Source organism: Kogia breviceps, chromosome 10 (genome assembly GCF_026419965.1).
Source record: "Kogia breviceps isolate mKogBre1 chromosome 10, mKogBre1 haplotype 1, whole genome shotgun sequence".
Lineage (NCBI taxonomy): Eukaryota > Metazoa > Chordata > Mammalia > Artiodactyla > Physeteridae > Kogia > Kogia breviceps.
In genome coordinates this window covers 23,347,317-23,367,019 of record NC_081319.1, presented here as the reverse complement: position 1 = coordinate 23,367,019, position 19,703 = coordinate 23,347,317, and the positions used below count along the sequence as shown (strand labels likewise).

The 19,703-nt window shown below is 39.5% G+C and overlaps 2 protein-coding genes across 2 annotated transcripts in view; one reads left to right on the top strand and one right to left on the bottom strand.

Annotated features, from left to right (window-relative positions):
* SUCLG2 (succinate-CoA ligase GDP-forming subunit beta) overlaps window positions 1-19,703 on the bottom strand; it is a 621,393-nt gene that overhangs the window by 10,011 nt on the left and 591,679 nt on the right. The window lies entirely within an intron of this gene.
* KBTBD8 (kelch repeat and BTB domain containing 8) lies at window positions 1,316-12,990 on the top strand. The gene is made up of 4 exons (XM_059075107.2): window positions 1,316-1,385; window positions 2,059-2,269; window positions 5,891-7,005; window positions 9,704-12,990. Exons 1-4 carry the CDS (start codon window positions 1,370-1,372, stop codon window positions 10,165-10,167), a joined length of 1,806 nt encoding a protein of 601 aa, XP_058931090.1. The 5' UTR covers window positions 1,316-1,369; the 3' UTR covers window positions 10,168-12,990.

Here is a 19,703-nt window from a genome sequence, read left to right as displayed (position 1 = left end):
AAGATCCTTCATCAGGAAATTCAGTTGTTTGATCTTTTCAGGGTTAGAAAAGCTATGCTCATTGGCTAACTATATCTCTACTAAAACTTCCTTCCTATTCACTGTTAAGACTTCCTTACATTTTAAACATTTAGAAATAGCATTTCCAATGTTAGCTCACTTGTGTCTTACATTTATTTTTAAAATATTAAGTATCTATAATGTGCCAGCCACCCTGTTACATGCTGCAAACACGAGACAAGAAAATCAAAACATGTCAACAGTAAAATTTCTCCTTTTTTTCAAAAGGCTTGCAGCCTATGAGGCAGATAGAATAGGAATTATTATTCACACACTACAGGTGAAGGAGCTAAGTGTCCAAGAATTAAAGGGTCTTATCTAAGGGTCTTATCCACATTAAGAAGTAAAGAGCCAGGGATTCAATAATTGTCCCTGGCTCCAGACTCAGGGCACTTTGCAGTATTTCGTCAAAGGAAATCCCAGTCTACTTAGTATCTTAACCACTCCATTTACCAGAAGCAAAAAGGAAAGCGTCTGAATGCCTTTATAATGTTCTTGTACTCTTAAAAGTGGAACAGGTGTTCCCTGGGTGCTCGAGAAAAGCAAGGCATTGAGTGGGAGTTAAAGATCCTGAGCAGCCGTTGTAACCAGACCAAGTTAATCTGTGGCAACCGGAGCACTCGGCCAAGGCGATGCTATTTCAATTGGGTGTCACAGGTGATTCATCAGAGATGGCTTGCTTTTCGGCCTACTGATATTTTTCTTCGGGGTGGGGTGTCAGATTTCCTTCGCATTTTTGGACAACAGCCTTCTTGTCCATTTCCAAATTTTTCGGGTTTCACAGCCCTCACGCGGACCCCCGCTTTCATACCGGAAGCTAGTCATTGGCAGGAGACTTAGGAAACGAAGAACAAGGTGGGAAAAACAAAAAAAAGATCCGGGGGCCTGGAGACAGGCCTAAAATGGGGAAATTTGCACTTCAAGAGCTTCCCCTACCCCAGCCTCTCAGAATGACAGCTCTCCTCAGCCAGAAGACTACCTCTCCCTGCAGGCACTGCGCGCTCCACAGACACAGGCTGGCCGGCTCCCTGCGCTCCGCCTCCTCCCGGACCAGCCAATAGAAATCCCCGGCTTGGGCCTCCGCCCTACCCGGACCACGCGGGAGCGGGGGCAATAAAACTACATTTCCCGACTCACCTGTGCGCTCCTCGTGGCCAATCGGCGCCCGGAGTTCAGAGCTTAGGGGCGGAGCCGGATGCATAGGCCACCCCATTGGCTAGGGGCGGCTTAGAAGAGCCGGAACCCGGGAGAGAGAGAAGCGAAATGACATTTCCTCTTTAAATAGCTGGAGCCCGGGCCCCGTCGAGAAATGGCCGCGTCGGCAGGTGGGTCGTGTGGTGGCTTGGGAGGTGTGGAGGGGAGGTGGGCCGGGGACGAGGCTCAGGCTGCGAACTGAGGCGGTGGCGATGAGGAGCCGGAGAGAAGGATGGAGAGGTGGACAGGGATGAGGGGAGGGAGGATGAATGGCGTGGAGGGAGGTGGGCGGTCCGGCCGGACAGGGATGGGAGGCCGGGTACCCGCCGCCGCTCCGACCTGTTCTCAAGGCGGTTGACGGGGCACTGGCGGCCGCCATCCATCGAGCTTCCCTCGTGAGACTCCTGCCCTTCGCTCTCAGCTGGGACGTTCTGGCTGTCGGCGGAGTCGCCGCAGACACCTCGCCTGTTCTGCCCGCACGGTTCCTCTGCGAGCACGGGGCTTCGGGCTCGCCGGGCTCCCAGAGGAGCAGGCTGGTGTGTGAACTTGCATCGCAGCTCGCTCTTTCCCAGATCCTACCTCGCGGTCCCACTGGGGGTGTCTGTGTACATATATGCATTTCTGTAGCGGGGGAAAAACAAGCCAAGCGAAGAAACAACTCCCCGCCCCATCCCACACACACCAAGAAAAAAAAAAAAAAAAAAAAAAAAAAAAAACCACCCAAACCAAAAAACAAAAAATAAAACCCGCGACGCCGAAACTGGCTCCGAACTTCTTGTGGTTGTACGATTTTTCTCCTCCTAGATTTAAGTAAGTCTTCCCCAACACCGAATGGGATTCCATCTTCAGACACAGCCAACGATGCCATGGACCCCTTCCATGCTTGCAGTATTCTAAAGCAACTCAAAACAATGTACGATGAAGGACAGCTGACAGACATTGTAGTGGAAGTGGATCACGGGAAAACATTTTCCTGTCATAGAAACGTTCTTGCTGCAATCAGTCCTTACTTCAGGTATGATGATGGTGGAAACCTCTATTGATATCTTCACCAAGTTCCCTTTCTCCCTCAGTATTGCCCACTTGATTTTTATACGGAGATGCAAGAATGAGATGAAACCAATGCATTTTGTTTCCTGAGAATAAATAACAGGCCCTATTTTATTAAGCGCCCCCCCCGCCCCTTTTAAAATTTGACAGCTTCTTCTAGAATTCAGGTGGTTGTTTTTTAAGTTAGTGAACATGTTTTTGTTTGTATGTTTCAGAAAATCTAAAATTGCACTGTCCAATATGGCAGCCACTAGCCGCATGTGGCTATTTAAACTTCACTAACCTAAAATTAAATAAAATTAAAAATTCACTTCCTCATGTACACTAACCACATTTAAAGTGCTCAGGAGCCACATGTAGGTAGTGGCTGCCACATTGTACAGCCCAGATACAGAACCTTTCCATCACTGACAGTTATATTGGACAGTGCTAATCTGAAATTTGTTCCAAAAATTTATCCAGGATTTCTTTCGTGCACATTAACTCTTTTAGAGTTTAAAACAAATTACCCACTTAATGGATTGTTTTAATGCCCTGGGGATAAGAGCAGTGAAATGAAAATGAATGAAATACAGTTTCTATGTGTCTTAGGCCCCAGACTAGTGATTATTTCTTAAGATTTCCAGAAGTATTTTTAAGCTAAGTTTTCATTTTCATTTATATTCATCTTTATACATCATAAAACTTTGTAAAGTAAAATTTCAAAACTTGGGTCTAAAAAATAATTTCATACTCTAAGATCAGTGATAAAGGCAATTTCCTGTTTGAGTAGTTTAACTTCTCCTTTTGTTTCAAGTGCTCACTTTAAGCCTTTCTGTATTCAAAAATGGTGCATGAAATGACTGTGAAATAATTTTCTCAACCTTTTTAGGGCATATAGCAGTGTAGTGTTCCAGACAGTAGTTTCTGGTTCCTCTTTCTCAGAATACTGTGTTAAATATAGTCACTTCAGTTTGCTGCTCGTGATGTAACCATTTAGACTTGCGTAGGGTAGGTCATTGGACTATTAAGTATTAACCATAACGAGGCAGTGAGCTGGAAAGAAAAAAGAAGAAACTGGTATACACAGAAGGTATGAAGTTGGGCCTCTAATGGAAACTGCTGGTGAGATTCATTTATCTAGGCTATCCATTCGATGAGGTTAGGTCATTTATGTGTTTAAATATTTGTCACAATTACTGCTTATCAAGCTCTGGGCAAGCCTCACTCTACATACACTGTTTTATGCAATCTTTACAATCCTGTCTCTACATAGTTGTTATTCCCATTTTACGTGTGAAAAAACTGAGGCTCAAGGAGGTTAAGTGACCTGCCTAAATCATCTATCTAACTAGTAAGTGGCAGAGGCTGGGTTTGATTCCAGAGCCAGGCTTCTTAGTCACTGTATGACGTTTAAGGAACAAGGGTGGGTTCTCTTTAAAGTTTAATATACGGAAGTGTTCACTGTATATTAGATTTGAATAGTAAAAAGAAATAAAGTGAAAATGTCTATATCTCACTGTAATTCTATATTCTGGCTTATATAATTTAACTATCATACTTAAAATTAGTTTTGAAGACCTGACAAATCACTTGGAAAGAAGTATGCTACAGATTTTCTTAATTTCCAAGTAGTTAAGGAAATGCTTGAAAAACTTTCTAAGCATAAGATATGTGAATTCAAATGAAGATATTTGGCAAGAAGACTTAAGGATTAGGTTCTTCTCTCTTGCTAGAGCTGTTTGTATAGAACTTTCTTGGTACCATTGTTGCTCCTTATGTGAGTTGTAGAAAGACATACTTAATAGTTTCTAAGTCTTGCATCACTGGTGGAAGAATAGAATAGCTTGAAATCTGGCATGGCTGTTTCCTGCTCCCAGCGACTTGTCAGAAGTAAAATTCGTACGATTAATAGAAACTTCTTGCTGCTCAGGGTTTTGTGTGGGGAAGTACGCCTACTTCATATCGAGTTTACATAAAGAACCTATTAGAACAGAGAACTTGAGTGTCACGCTGCTCCTGTGTGTGAGACCAGCTTATTCAAGTCAGTAGTAGCTCCCATGATAATAGGGCTATGTGGTAATATTCTCCTTTGGGAGTTAATCTTTGCCTGATGAAGGGCTTTATTTTTCTTTTTAATTGGGAACTGTATAACTGAGTTTTTCAGCACCGGAATTGAAAACCAGCTCATACAATGGTACATCTAGTTTCTAGTCATTTAAGAAAAAAAAAATTCTGCATGATATTAAACTTAAAGTTTACATAGTAGAGGTAAAAACAGGACTCAAAGGATGGTTAGTCCAGGCAACAAGCTGGGTCCAGATACCCTTGTATACCTCCAATATTCCATATTGCATTTTTGAATTAATTTCATGTTTTTGATGAAAACTTTAAAAGTGACCGGAAAACTTCCCATTCAAGGATATGTTTTTTCATAACATCACACTTAAAAATAAAATAGGAGGGGTCCGGATCTGAATGATGAAGTTTATCGGCAGTGTTAGGTCGGTGTCTTCAACAGGCATCTATTAAGCATCCTAGGGCACACAGTCCTTTTCTCAAGAGGATTTTAAAAGACCTTTTGATTTTATTTTTTTATTTAATTTTAAGAACAGACTAGAAAGAAATCTTAAAGGAGGGGAAAGAAAGGCAAATGATGTTTATAAATGACTAGCACTTTAAATAAAGAGCCAGGCTTTTGGCTACTTAATGTTTTGGCCAAGAAAGTACCATAAATGCACAGATAATATAAAAGAAAAAAAAAGAAAAGAAAGCTTGGTCTCAAAGACAAAAGTTTGGAATTTTGAAAACCATTATCTTCTCCAGAGAATCAGTTAATTCTTAAACTCTCTTTAGAAGTAGGTATTATATTAACCCTACTGTAATCTTTATTTATATACAAATATAAATAGGTAAAAATATGGTAACTTTGAGTCAAGCAAAGGTTTTCAAAATATCCAAGGATAAGTGAATTGATGTTCTTTATATTCTTTATAATCATTAAGGAAGCATTCAAAGGATAATTATTTTAAAAACGAGTAGATAGAAAATATGAACTTCTGAAGAACATCTTGTTTTTTTTCTAAGTTGAAATTTTTAAAGATATGTTTTGAGCACAGGTTGCCTCGTAAATTTCCACTGGGTCATGAGAAGTTTTATGAGATAGTCTCTATATGCTAATGTGTCACATTGACACTCTATGGGTATTCTTAAACTTTCTGACTGACCTGGTGATTGAAGATCTCAAGTCCCTAAGGCATCTTGACCAGAAGCCTCGATCGGGCTCCAAGGGAAATAAGATGTCCCGGAATATTCCATGCCACCTTCTGGTGTGCTTTAATTAGGTATATGCTCCTTTTCTCAGAGTTGGCACAAAGTGGACTGACTGGTCCTGAGAATAGAGTTTTTTAAATTTAGCCAGACTAAATTCTTCTGCTAGATGATCAACTTTTATCCGTTTTCCTGATATTTAGGATATCGGGAAACACATTAGGAAATATTTTACAGTTTCAAAATGTTATCTTTGTGGTAACTTTATGTTTTTAAAAATTTGCCACAGTAATTTTTATTTATAGCACACATAAATTCACCACTCTTTCCTTCCTAGATCCATGTTCACTAGCGGCCTTACAGAAAGCACTCAAAAAGAAGTTCGAATCGTCGGTGTTGAAGCTGAGTCGATGGATTTAGTGTTGAACTATGCCTATACCTCCAGAGTTGTTCTGACAGAGGCCAATGTTCAAGCCTTGTTCACTGCAGCTAGCATCTTCCAGATTCCCTCCATCCAAGACCAGTGTGCTAAGTACATGATCAGTCATCTGGACCCACAGAATTCTATTGGAGTCTTCATCTTTGCTGATCATTATGGTCATCAGGAACTCGGAGATCGGTCTAAAGAATACATTCGTAAAAAGTTCCTGTGTGTCACCAAAGAACAAGAGTTTCTTCAGTTGACGAAAGACCAACTGATAAGTATCCTAGACAGTGACGATTTAAACGTAGACCGGGAAGAGCATGTTTATGAGAGCATTGTAAGGTGGTTTGAACATGAACAGAATGAAAGAGAAGTGCACCTTCCAGAAATTTTTGCCAAATGCATACGTTTTCCTCTGATGGAAGACACCTTTATAGAGAAAATTCCACCTCAGTTTGCACAGGCTATAGCCAAAAGCTATGTGGAAAAGGGACCATCCAGTACCAATGGCTGTACACAGAGACTTGGAATGACTGCATCGGAAATGATCATATGTTTTGATGCTGCCCACAAACACTCAGGAAAGAAGCAAACAGTGCCTTGTCTAGATATATTCACAGGAAGAGTGTTCAAACTATGCAAACCACCAAATGATCTAAGAGAAGTTGGGATTCTCGTATCACCAGATAATGATATTTACATAGCAGGAGGGTACAGGCCAAGCAGTAGTGAGGTATCCATCGACCACAAGGCAGAAAATGATTTCTGGATGTATGACCATTCCACTAATAGGTGGCTATCCAAGCCGTCCTTGCTTCGAGCCAGAATAGGCTGCAAACTGGTGTATTGCTGTGGTAAGATGTATGCAATCGGAGGGCGAGTTTATGAAGGCGATGGGAGAAACTCACTAAAATCTGTGGAGTGCTACGACAGCAGAGAGAACTGCTGGACGACCGTTTGTGCCATGCCTGTTGCTATGGAGTTTCATAATGCTGTGGAGTACAAAGAGAAGATCTATGTTTTACAGGGTAGGTGCCTAAGTGATTTAGTTCTTCATGAAAGGGTAACAGGTCAAATTGTGGTTCACCCACTCATAGTAAAACATAAGTTGTTCCTGTTCATTGAGGAATGCCTCTGGCTTTCTTATCATAAACTATTTGTTGGAACAGTCTGTTCTTTAAAGGACCAGTAAAGAAAATAAACTTTTCAATCAGAAAAGGCAGGTTCCTAAAATGATCCTGTGTTTTATGTTCTTACTGTGTTTTCACATCATGCGGAATAAGTATTTTTGAAAATATTTTTTCATAAATAATAGTTCAGGATTTGGGGAAAACTCTTTCAGAGCCATTGTTAACACTTCCAACAAGAAAGCAAGCTTGATACATGACTTTTTTGCTCTTCAGTAATATATAATCAAGAAATGTAGCACCTACTTTTCTTATGGAACTTACTGGATTCGTTTAAAAGAGAAAAAAGAACAAAGCATCAACTGCAGTTGTACTATTCAGTTGCCAAAGAATTTTGTATAAGCCTTACGATCGCAAAGGTTATGAAACTTAATTACCGAGAGTTTTCAATTACAGTCTTCAAGATTTTAATTTCACTGCAGTTAGTGTTGTCATCCATAACATTGTTTTCAGGTTTTTTTCACTGAAAAACTTTGAGATGTCTCCTTTTTCTTACTGTTAACATTATGAGAGGGACGATAATATACTTAGCCTAAAAATTTTTGTTTAAACGATTGAAGACTATTACCCTGGCAAAGATGGTCTAGTAGAAGTAGAAAGAGGAACTTAGTAAGAGCAAATAAGGTATTTGATTCAAGGTTCTGATTTGTGCTAACTATTGTTTTCCTTGTGTTTGGATTCTTATCTTAGTTGCTTGAATGCTGAATGCAGTGTTGACAGTACCAACATCCTTATTCTTTTGTGTTTCTTAACTGCTTATATATAAATGTTTTCCTTACACTGACTACTCTACTCAAATAAAACAAGGAAAAGGAGGCAACTTCTGTGTAGACACAGGTGATTTTTTAGGTCTTTGCCCATTCTGTTTTTTTTTTTTTTAATATTCTTTGCTCTAATCCTTTATCTGACTTAAAATTTCCTAGAAATGCGTAAACCCATTTGTTTAAACTTCAATGTAAAGTTAATTCTCCAGAGGGAGTAGTACTCTCTAGTGCCTTATTTTAGTTGACTAGAAGCATGGACATGATTTAGGTTTGTTGGTCTTGCCAAAAAATGGAGTACCTGAATGGATGTAAAATCGAGCAGGCGTGGTTGAATAGGTTATATCATCCAATATGATGAAGCTCTCTCTTTATATATTTTGGTTTTACTGGCTAACCAGTTAGTTGATAGAGATAGAATTAATTAGATGACTCCCAAAGGGCATGTAAAAGTTGTGTATTAATGTAAATAGTAAGGCAAAGTAACAATGAATTAATAGAATTTCAGGGCTGGAATGAACATTGTTTAATCTGAGATCGTATTTTATAAAAGAGGAATCTGAGGCACTGAGGGTTTTCTTAATTGCCCACCACTGGTTTTAATTTATTAAGAAGACTTTAGCTTTTAAAAATCAACTTTTAAAATGTATTATCTTTCCTTTTTATAAGAAATTTGTAGAGAGGTAGTACATGGTAGAAAGTGTTAATTCCTGTCTTTATTAAGAATCCTGTTATATGTTAGTCAATAAGCATACGTAATATGCAGGCAAAACGTAGGACTTTACCAAGCTCTTTTGTGAAAAATTGAAATTACAGCATCACTTTGATTAAGTAGGCAGTTATATTTGTTGGTAGGAGTTAACCTAGTTCAAAACAGTTTTCAAGGGGAAGCTCAATCTGGAAGTAGGTACTTATAATCTAAACAAAGCCTCTCTATATAAATAAACTTGACATGAATAGTCAGAAGCTTATGCTCTACTATCAGTGGCTATTGGAGTATCATTTAATCTGTTCATAAAGGATTCAGATTTTCATATCAAGGATTTTCTACAAATGTCATAATTACCAAGCTCTTATAAATCTTCACTAGTTTAATTCTTTTAGACATTTTTGTATTGGCAGTCTGACTCAGCACACCCTTTCATTGTCAAAATAGAATTGAAACCGACTCAGAGTCAATTCCCATAAATAATGTGCATGTTTTCTATCATCTTAAGGTCATGTTTCCTCCTCTTGAGTATTTGTCTTTGCATTACACCAACGCTAAAGTAAACACATTAGTGGCCCATAGACACAAATCTGAACAATTCTATGTACTATCTTCTAATTAAATAATTAGCACTTAAATTTATAGTGGCTTACTCATGATTGAAGCTATCTACATATTTTCATCTTACTGGTTAGCCATTAGTAATAATGCTCTTTTTTTAGAGCTGGCTTCAAATAAATGTTCTGAAATACCCAACTGGATAGAGTAAATGACACCAAGCTCTTAACTGTTATACTGCCATCAAGCCAAACTAATGCCTCATACTTCCCCATTTTGAACATCCCAATTCAGGTTCACCCTAATGTTATGTTATGTTGTGCATGGAATGAAGATGTTTTAAGCTACCATAATATTTAATGTATCTATGGAGATTATAAAAGAAATATTTTAGAAAGTAAAATATTTGGAAAATTATACCTTTGAGTCTTGAACATACAACCAAAAAGAGACATGTAAATGTACATATTATTGTTTTTTCTTTTTTCTTTTTCCCTTTTTCTTTCTTTAGGAGAATTTTTCCTCTTCTATGAGCCTCAGAAAGACTACTGGGGTTTCTTAACCCCCATGACTGTGCCTAGAATCCAGGGCTTAGCAGCTGTATACAAGAACTCGATCTACTACATAGCTGGAACCTGTGGAAATCATCAGCGGATGTTTACTGTAGAAGCCTATGATATTGAGCTCAATAAATGGACTCGTAAGAAGGACTTTCCTTGTGATGAGTCCATAAACCCATACCTTAAACTGGTACTTTTCCAGAATAAACTCCATTTATTTGTTCGAGCTACTCAAGTGACCGTTGAAGAACATGTCTTCAGAACCAGCAGAAAAAATTCCCTTTACCAATATGATGACATCACTGACCAGTGGATGAAAGTGTATGAGACCCCAGATCGGCTCTGGGACCTTGGCCGGCATTTTGAATGTGCTGTTGCTAAACTCTATCCTCAGTGTCTTCAGAAAGTACTTTAATGAATGGCAGGCCTTAGTGAGCTCACTGGCACCTTGTGCTCGAGGGAACTTAGTCTTTTAATGATACGAGAAGTGCTGTCAGTATTTAAGAAAGCTGAGAGAGTTTATACATGGAGACGGGTGCTCTTAAAGATGAGTGTAGGAGGATTTCTTTTCATCCTTGTGATGTTTTCACTTCAGTAAGCAAAAGGTAACAAAGTGCAATTATCAGCATTTTTTTTTTTCTGGTATAAACGTAATCACATCATTCTAGAATTTTCTGATGAATAGTCACTGAGATACCAGATGAATCGACAACTGTGCACTCTTAGAAGAGTGGTTAGGGAATTATGGGTTAGAGACATCCAAAAGAGTTTGATGTGACTTTTTATTTTAAATACGGGTAAAAATCTGAGGCAATATCACTAGGACTTTAGCTGTGACCTCTCTACCACAGAGACGCACTAACTGAGACCCTCACTCTGAATATATGTATATTTGTGTACTGTTTGCAAGTGTACTGGATTTAAATGTGTTCTGTTATTAGAGTAGATTGAAGGAAAAACAGATCAGTCTCAGAAAGAGCTTTCAGTGTGATTGTTTTATATTTCCCATGTTGCTTTAAGTTAAGCTTAAATTTTAAAGTAGCAGTTTTCTGTTGACAATTTTTTCAAGTGCTAACACTGTCTCATTTTTTTAAATCCTGAAAAGGGCTCAAAATCACAGGTGGCTGGTGCTAGTATAAGTTAATTCATGTGTATAGTTAGGTAGATTTAAATTGTCTGAGCCTATGCTTACCTTTCAAACTGGTATGTTAGTTTCATGGCCATAGTCCTTTACCTGTTGAACTCTTGTGATTTCACAGGGTTCTCGACTAGCATGATGGCAAGGTATGGCCAGTTATTGGTCTAACTGGATTCAATCTTACAATAGTGAAAAGAATATTATACTCATTTTGCACTAACATGGGCCATTTTGTCGCCTAACCCCCTTTCCTATCCTCTACCTGTCCATTCAGTATCAGTACAATGAAAGGTAACTTATTTCTCTTCTGCACAGAGCGTAATGTGAAGTTTTACTCCTATTTTTAAAATTCTGTTTTCCAGAAACATAAAACTCCTGCAGTAGTCTCACTTAATGGCTTTTACGTTACCTATAACAAATAAAACCTCATTTTTAAAAAGTTTTGCACTTAACAGTTATGAATAATTTTGCATTGAAAACCTTGTTCTAGCTGAAGGTGACTGAGGAGGAAAATAGTGAGTGAATAGAACCATAGCATTATAGGTACTAAATAGTTTTTCATATTTAACTGATGGATTTCTAACAGTTAGCTAGAAATATTAACAGAGGACAAATCAACTCATGTGTTATACATAAGGCAGTTATTTGGATCAGTAACTTATTTTTTACTCTGCCTGGAATAATTAATAAAGGATATAAGTATAGCCCAGAGTCTGTCCTTAACTGGAACATTTTGATTCTGTTAAAACAAACTGGCATGGTTTGTATTAAAAACTCTTGCACAAATGGTAATGTGATACTGTGAAACAAATTTAAAACATTGCCTCTTTGCATCACATACCTCGTTTTTCAGAAACTTTCCAAACTGCTTGTCATAGCCCTATACAAGTAGGGAACGTTTCCTGAAGCCGAATTTAAAGTGGACAGCATTTAGAGAATTCACATTTAAAAATCTAGTCTTGGGAAGCTGGATACGTGCTGTCTTCTTGCTGGCCTTGGTAGTGTGTCTATAATCTCCTTGATATTATCAACTTTGTCAACTAATCACCTATGTTTTTTCTCCCCATTTTTTCTTTGTCTTCCTGCTGGTTTGGGGCTATTTCTGTGAGCATTTTGAAGCATCTTTACTGTGCTGCATTGCAAAGGGAGGAAAAAAAAACAAAGCAAAGTTTTATAAGAGATGTTCATGTAATTTATTTTCGAAAGCTTTGTTGCATATCTAAGACTTCCTGCCGCTTTTTGACAATCTCCTGTATTTATTTAGAAGAACGTGTTACTTGAAACCATGACATTAGAATACTGAGTTAATTTACAATGTGCCGTGTGATGCATAGGAGTACAATGTACTGTGGTTAACTCTGCAGGCGATTTATTCTATTTATCTGCACAACAGTTGATCCTTTTGCTATATTGAGGGTGTGGTCTAAGTATAGTGTGTCAAAGCCAAGGTTTAGAATTTGCTACGGAAGTAGAATATATATTGAATTTTCTATGAAGAACTGTTTGTTTAAATTATATAGCTGGGATATTTTGCCACTTTTCAAATGATTTCAGAAGAGGTCCTAGAAAACTAAGGTTAGTAATATGCGTGGGTCTTTGTTTAGATATTTAAGGTACATTTGCATAGTATGATGAGAATATAAGTAAAAGGCACAATGGGTACAGAATTAAAATATGGGGTGACAGATGCCAGTCCCACTTGACCTTTGTTTTTGCATTTGAAGAAAGTATGTAGCACTTTCCTATATATTTTTTACACACTGAAAACTGTACGTGGTATAACTGTTTCAGGAAAGTAGAAATTGTATTCTTTATTATCCATCTTTGTTTTCTGTTATCCTACAAAGTTGATGCTTAAGCATCAAGCTGGTTTCATTGGTGCATGAGAAAAAGTGGACGTGACCTGCAAGGAATCAGATTCCCTACGTGAAGCAGTTTAAAATGGCATTAAATGTTCAGTGCTCAGGTATGTAGTAAGTACTGTAGTCCTTTGGGGGCAAACGTGTAGACATTTTTAAACATTTTGCCATAATTGCACAATTTTTTGCATTTTTATCTGATGGCATTGTTTCTTATAATAAAACCTTTTCTGACTGAAAACTTCCATTGTCGTAAATTGACCTCTGACTAGTGAGTTTTGCAGAATTAAAACTGGGTGAAAATCATGAAATACCTTATATCAGGGATAGAAGGAGATTTTATTCTATCAAATGCCTGGTCTGCGGTACAAAATGAACTCGTTAACGTCACCTTATATAATGCTCTTGAAATTCTAAAGCAAGCGCACTCATATCGGCAGCTCCTTTGTTGAGCTGGTTCTGCCCACAACTCTTGGTATCCCACTCCTCTCTCTCACAATTCATGTCTAATCCATCAGAAAATGCTGTTGCCTCTTCCTTCAAAATACACCTAGACTCTGACCACATACCGCTTGCACCACTATCACCCTAGTCTAAACTAGCCTACCCTGTCTGCCTTAATGCTGTGCCACTGAACTGGTCTCCTTTCAGTCACCTTTGACCCCTTGTAATCTATTCTGTCCTCCACACAGTAGCCAGAGTGATCCTATTAAAACGTAAGTCAGGGGCTTCCCTCGTGGCGCAGTGGTTGAGAGTCCGCCTGCCGATGCAGGGGACACGGGTTCGTGCCCCGGTCTGGGAGGATCCCACGTGCCGCGGAGCGGCTGGGCCCGTGAGCCATGGCCGCTGGGCCTGCACGTCCGGAGCCTGTGCTCCGCAACGGGAGAGGCCACAACAGTGAGAGGCCCGCATACCGCAAAAAAACAAACAAACAAAAACAAACAAAAAACAAAAACGTAAGTCAGGTTACATTCTTCTGCTCAGATCCTCCAGTGGCTTCCCATTTCCTTTCATGTGAGAGCCTTACCCCTTCCTTCCACCATCAAATCGAAATCCCACTGCTTGGACCGTGCTGCCATTCCACCCGCTCACTCCATTCCAGCCACACTGACTGCTGTTCCTCAGACACACCAAGCCCCTCCGACATCAGGGCCTTTGCTCTTGCCATGTCTTTTGCCAAGGAAGCCCTGACCACTCATTTATTTTATTTAAGTTTCTATTAAAGCTCCAGAGAGGCCTTCCCTGACCACCTCGTGTAAGACAGAATGCCTTCCAACTCCACCCCCACCAGTACCACCCATCTTCTCCCGCTTTATTTTTCATCTATCTCCCCCCACTGAAATGTAAGTTCCATGAAGGCAAGGGATTTATTTTATTTCTTGTTCCCCTCAGCTCAGTGTCTCGGACATCCTAGGCATTTAATGTTTGTAAAAACTGGGTTTTCATTTAAGTCTTAGAACACCCTGAGAAGTGGTAGAACCAGTGCTATTGCCTCTATTTTATTAGATGAGAAACAAAGACCAAGTGAATTGCTGAAGGTCATCCAACTAATGAGGGGCTCAGCCGGGATTAAAACCAAGCTTTCCACTTTGACCTCAACCTAGTTTCTATGTGCTACATTAGTTCTAAACAAAACTGATACAAAGGCAGATGCTCTGTATTTTGTGTTTAATGGTTGCCTTTTCTGAGTCCCACCTTTTTCCCAACACTATTACTTATAATATCTACTGTAATTTGTAACTGATTGATTCCCAACAAGGGAGTAGATGAGGTAGGAAAATATCTTCACTTAATTCATCCTGCACCCCCATCATTATATCATTATGCTAATATACCACTGTTCTGGGTTCTGTCCCTCAAACGAGTTGAAGAAAAAAAGAAAAGGCTTGAGAAATACTGATTTAGAGTACTGTTAGTTTGCTTCTGTGAAGTTAAAATGACTTGCCATTCTAAAATCTTGGCTGTATGACTGTTTTTCATTGAAAAATTATTTGCAAAAACAGAAATTAAAAATAAGTGGTCTGGGATCTCTAACTCATCAGAAGGATGCTGTAAATGACACCTGCTGGTTTTTTGAAGTGAAATTTGGAATTGTATATAATGGATTTGAGTGGGGAAAAAAGTATTTTCCCTCATTTAATGTGTCTAGGGTATACTAAAGTTTCTTGATTTGGAACTTTGGTAGACAGAACTTAAATGGCTCTCAGTAGTAAACATGAAGAGGTAGCATTAACTACTACCAGTTCTAGTAAATATCAAGTGAATGTGTCCATCATTCTCATTCTCCACACTTCATTTTGACAACCTATATCTCTTTGGTAAAAGATCCCAGAACCTAGAAAGTCGGGCATCTGGTTCATGGGTCTGCTGATTTGTCCTTCCTTTTTTTGTAACCTGCTTTAAGCTTCCTACTAGCTACCACCTCTATTATTTAAACTCACTTGCTCAAGAATCCTGCACTTAAGTTTTTTGGATTTCATTGAGATGCCAATCCACTGACCCCATGACTTTTTCCACTATCCATCAGCCCCTACTGGGCACTTTTCGGAAATTACCCATCTTAAATTCCATGATCCATTCGAAATAATGTCATTTTACATTTCCTCAGTTCCCTCTCTTTACTGCTGCCATACTCGCCTGAAAACACCCCAACCCTGAAAATCCCAGCTATGAGCCACCTCTGTGTCCGGCCCTGAGTGGAGGAATACCGCTGGAGAAATTCCATGGTCAAGCTGACTCTCTTTGACATGATGTACCTCCCGTGCGTTCTCAACATAATGGAGCAGTTTTTACCTTTTCTCAAACTGCCACATATATCTTCTATCCCTCTTGGTTCTTAGTTCTCTACTTTTCTTCATGATCAAGAAGATATCAAGAAGATAGCAGCCATTGCACAGGTGTTCCCTTTCCTCCCACCATCGACCTGAATCTTCTCTGCTCTTCCTCTTAAAATATGTGGAAGAAGTGTGCTGTTTCTACCTGTGGTTGCTTTGTGCTCCAGGTCCTTTACCATTCCCTCTCAGATCATTCTAATAAAACAAAAAATGTAATTTTCTCCCACTTAGCAAAACAGAGCAAAACCAAACCAAACAATAACAAATTGTCCTTTGGTCCAGCACCTCCCTCCACTTAGTGCCCCTTCTCTTGGACTCCATGAAAGCCAAACTTTTGTAACCGCTTGTTTCTGCAAGCTGTTTCTATTTCCCAGCTTTCATTCACTCTTCAACCACTCCAGTCACTACATTCTCCTCATAACCAAAACTGCTGTTGTCAAGGTCTCCAACAACACTAAGTTCTAAATTCATTCTTCACATTTCTGTCCTTATCTTCGTTGACTTCACAGACATGTTTGGCACAGTTGACCATTATATCTTTTCTGAAGCCCTTTCCTCACTGGGCTCCTGGGATACCATGTTCTGAAAATTCTCTTGTTACTGGCCTCTCCTTCCTAACCTGCCTTTACTGGCTCCTTCTCTCCCTGGGTCCTCTTCTGTCATCTCTTCTCATTTGACCTCATCTATTTCTTTGGCACTGAATGTCATTTGCATACTGAGGACTTTCAAATTTATATTTTCAAACCGTATCTCTATTCTTGGCTCCAGGCTCCCATCCGACTGCCTACTAGATAGCTCCTGTTGAGTTGGTGGTGACATCTCAGACTTAAAATCTTTAAATCCTCCTTTTCCATCATCCCCTGAAAGCTCCACCTGCAAAATGCAATTTATATCTGTCCACTTCTCTCCATTTCCACTACCCCACCTATGCTGAAGCCAAGCTTCTACTGCCTGGACTGCTATAGCAGCAGCATAACTGTTTTGCCTATTTCAACTTGTGTCCACATTCTCAGTAATCCATTCCCAGTACAATAGCCGGAGTGATCTTACAACAAATGGTATTGTGTTACTGCCAGGGGTAGAACGCAGCAATTGCTTATCATCAGGTGCTACATAAATAGCCCCTTGCTTACCTCTCCAACCTTATCCAGTGCCACTTTCCCTGTTGCTACCTATTCTTTACATACACTGGCTATATCTAAAGACCTTGTGGGCGTTCCTCCCATACACACTTGGCACTCATTGTTTCCATGTGTATTGACCTTTATGGCTTCCAGTTGCCATACAGGTATTCCAGTTACAGGTATTTACCCCTGAGGAGCAGCTTACAGCCAGTTCCTGATGGGAGCTGGTTGATAAAGACCCCAGCTTTGTCCCACAGGTGGGATAAGCAAGGCATATTCTACACTGTCTCCTAGAGTTCCCCAAAGTGGATAAGCCCTAGTTGCCCATTATATCTGCTTGAAAACCACATCTTCCCTAATTCACCTTCCTACTCTCCAACCAATGCTTTTTGGGACCATTTTCCCTCCCCTTAATGAACTACTTGCATGCAAATCCTTGTTCTTGCATTCAAATCCTTGCTCATGACTGGTTTCTGCAAAAACTCAACCTAAGACACTGGCCATTTTTTCAATTCCTCAAGGCTCCTATATGATGAGACTTGCTCATGCTGTTTCTTATACCTGGAAACACGGCCTCTCCTTCACCTCTGCTCTTTGCATGACCACTTCATTCTTATCTTTCAGGTCTCAAAGAGATCTTCCTAACTAAATCCTATTGCAGTATTTAAACTTTTGTTTAAACAATCCTAGCTAAAGTAAATGCCCCTGTCATGCTAGATCTTACCACCCAAAGTGGTTTTTTTTCCCCACAACTTTTGGTGTCTCCCCACTAAACAGAAAGCTCTATGAAGGCAGAGCCCAGGCCTATTTGCCATCCAATGTTTGCCCGTACCTGGAAAAGTGTCTCGCATATAAGGAAAAAAAAAAAAATGTCATGAAGAGACTAGGGGTAGGACGGGAATAAAACACAGACCTACTAGAGCATGGACTTGAGGATATGGGGACAGGGAAGGGTAAGCTGGGACGAAGTGAGAGAGTGGCATGGACATATATACACTACCAAACGTAGGGTGGATAGCTAGTGGGAAGCAGCCGCATAGCACAGGGAGATCAGCTCGGTGGTACGTGACCACCTAGAGGGGTGGGATAGGGAGGGTGGGAGGGAGGGAGACGCAAGAGGGAGGAGATATGGGGATATATGTATATGTATAACTGATTCGCTTTGTTGGAAAGCAGAAACTAACACACCATTGTAAAGCAATTATACTCTAATAAAGATGTTAAAAAAATAATAATTTAAGTTGCCAGAAAAATTGAGAAGATAGAACAGAGTTCTCATATATCCCACACCTAGTTTCCCTTATTATTAACATCTTATATTAATAAGCCAATATAGATTCATTATTATTAACTAAATTCTATACTTTACTAAGAAATCCTTAGGTTTTACATAATGTCCTATTTATGCCCCAGGATCTTATGCAGGATACATAACAACTAGTTGTCACGTCTCCTTAGGCTCCTTTTGGCTGTGACAGTTTCTCAAGTTTTCTTGCTTTGGATGATTTTGACAGTTTTGAGGGGTAATCGTCAGACATTGTTTAGAAGATCCCTCAACTGGGATCTTTCTGATGTTTTTCTCATGATTAGACTGGGGTTATGTGTTTGAGGAAGGAAGACCACAGAGCTAAAGTACCACCCACATCATCATGTCAAGGGTATATACTCTCAATATGACTTGTCTCTGTTCATGTTAGCCTTGATCACCTGGCTGAGACAGTGTTTGTTAGGTTACTTCTCTGTAAAGTTATTTCCCCATCTTTCCTTTGAAAGGAAGTCACTGTGTGCAGCTCCCACTTAAGGAGTACAGAATTATGCACCACCTCCTTGAAGACAGAGTTATCTACATAAGGTATTTGGGATGCTGATGCAAAGAGTTTTCTCTTCTCCCTTATTTATTGATCAATCATTTATTTATATCAGTGTGGAACCATTTTATACTTTGGGTTATTTTTTATATTTCTTGTTATACTTTGGACTGTGATCTACTACTGCTTTACTCTGTGGCTCAAATCGTTCCAGCTTTGGCCACCGGGAGCTCTTTCAGTTGGCTCCTGTTCCCCTTGGACATACTTCCATTAGTGTGAGTGTTCTAATTTTTCTTTTTTAAATATTTTATGAGCTGTTCCTATTTTCCCACCCTATAAGATGCTCCAGGCTTAATTCATATGTTTCCTTCCCCAGGCCTGGGATCAGCCATTTCTCCAAGGATCTCTAGTTCTTGTCACTGGAGATATGGGCACTTGGTGCGCTCATTGTTACTGGGAGGTCTTTGTTTCTAGACCCTCTCACCTGACTGAAAAAGGAAGGAAGTGTGTGTCCTCTAACTGCTTTATATGCACATATCTAAAAAATTCCTATATGTAACTACATCAATATTAGGCTAAATTTTAGTTCATACTGATGTCTCCTACTCTAATCTATTGCTACATGGAAACTCCTAGCCTTCTCTTCCACTCTGACAGTGAGAAGCCTAGCTCCAAGCATCTGCCATCCATTTACTAAATTGTTCAATTCTAGTGTACGCATACAGTGGTGTCAGAATTGTTAACCCACACTCCCATACGACTTTATTAATGAAAGCACAGTGCTTATTTACAGTTCTTTGGCCCTTACTCTTACAGATTCCACTCATTTCTAGAGTTATTTAGGTCAGCGCCTTTCCCTCCCATCCACTTCAGTGAGCTTGTTTCATGCATTTTATTTTATCTTATTTTACATTTATTTATTTATTTATTTATTTTTGGCCACGCCACACAGCTTGTGGGATATTACTTCCCTGACCAGGGATTGAACCCGGGCCACTGCAGTGAAAGCACCAAGTCCTAACAACTGGACGGCCAGGGAATTCCCCTGCTTTTCTTTTTTTTTTTTTTAAATACATTTTAATAATTTACGTGATGCTATACTTTTTCTTCCTCAGCCTATGATATGGTGGATTATACTGACTGATTTCTAAATGTTAAACCAGGCTTACGTACCTAGAATAAAACCCA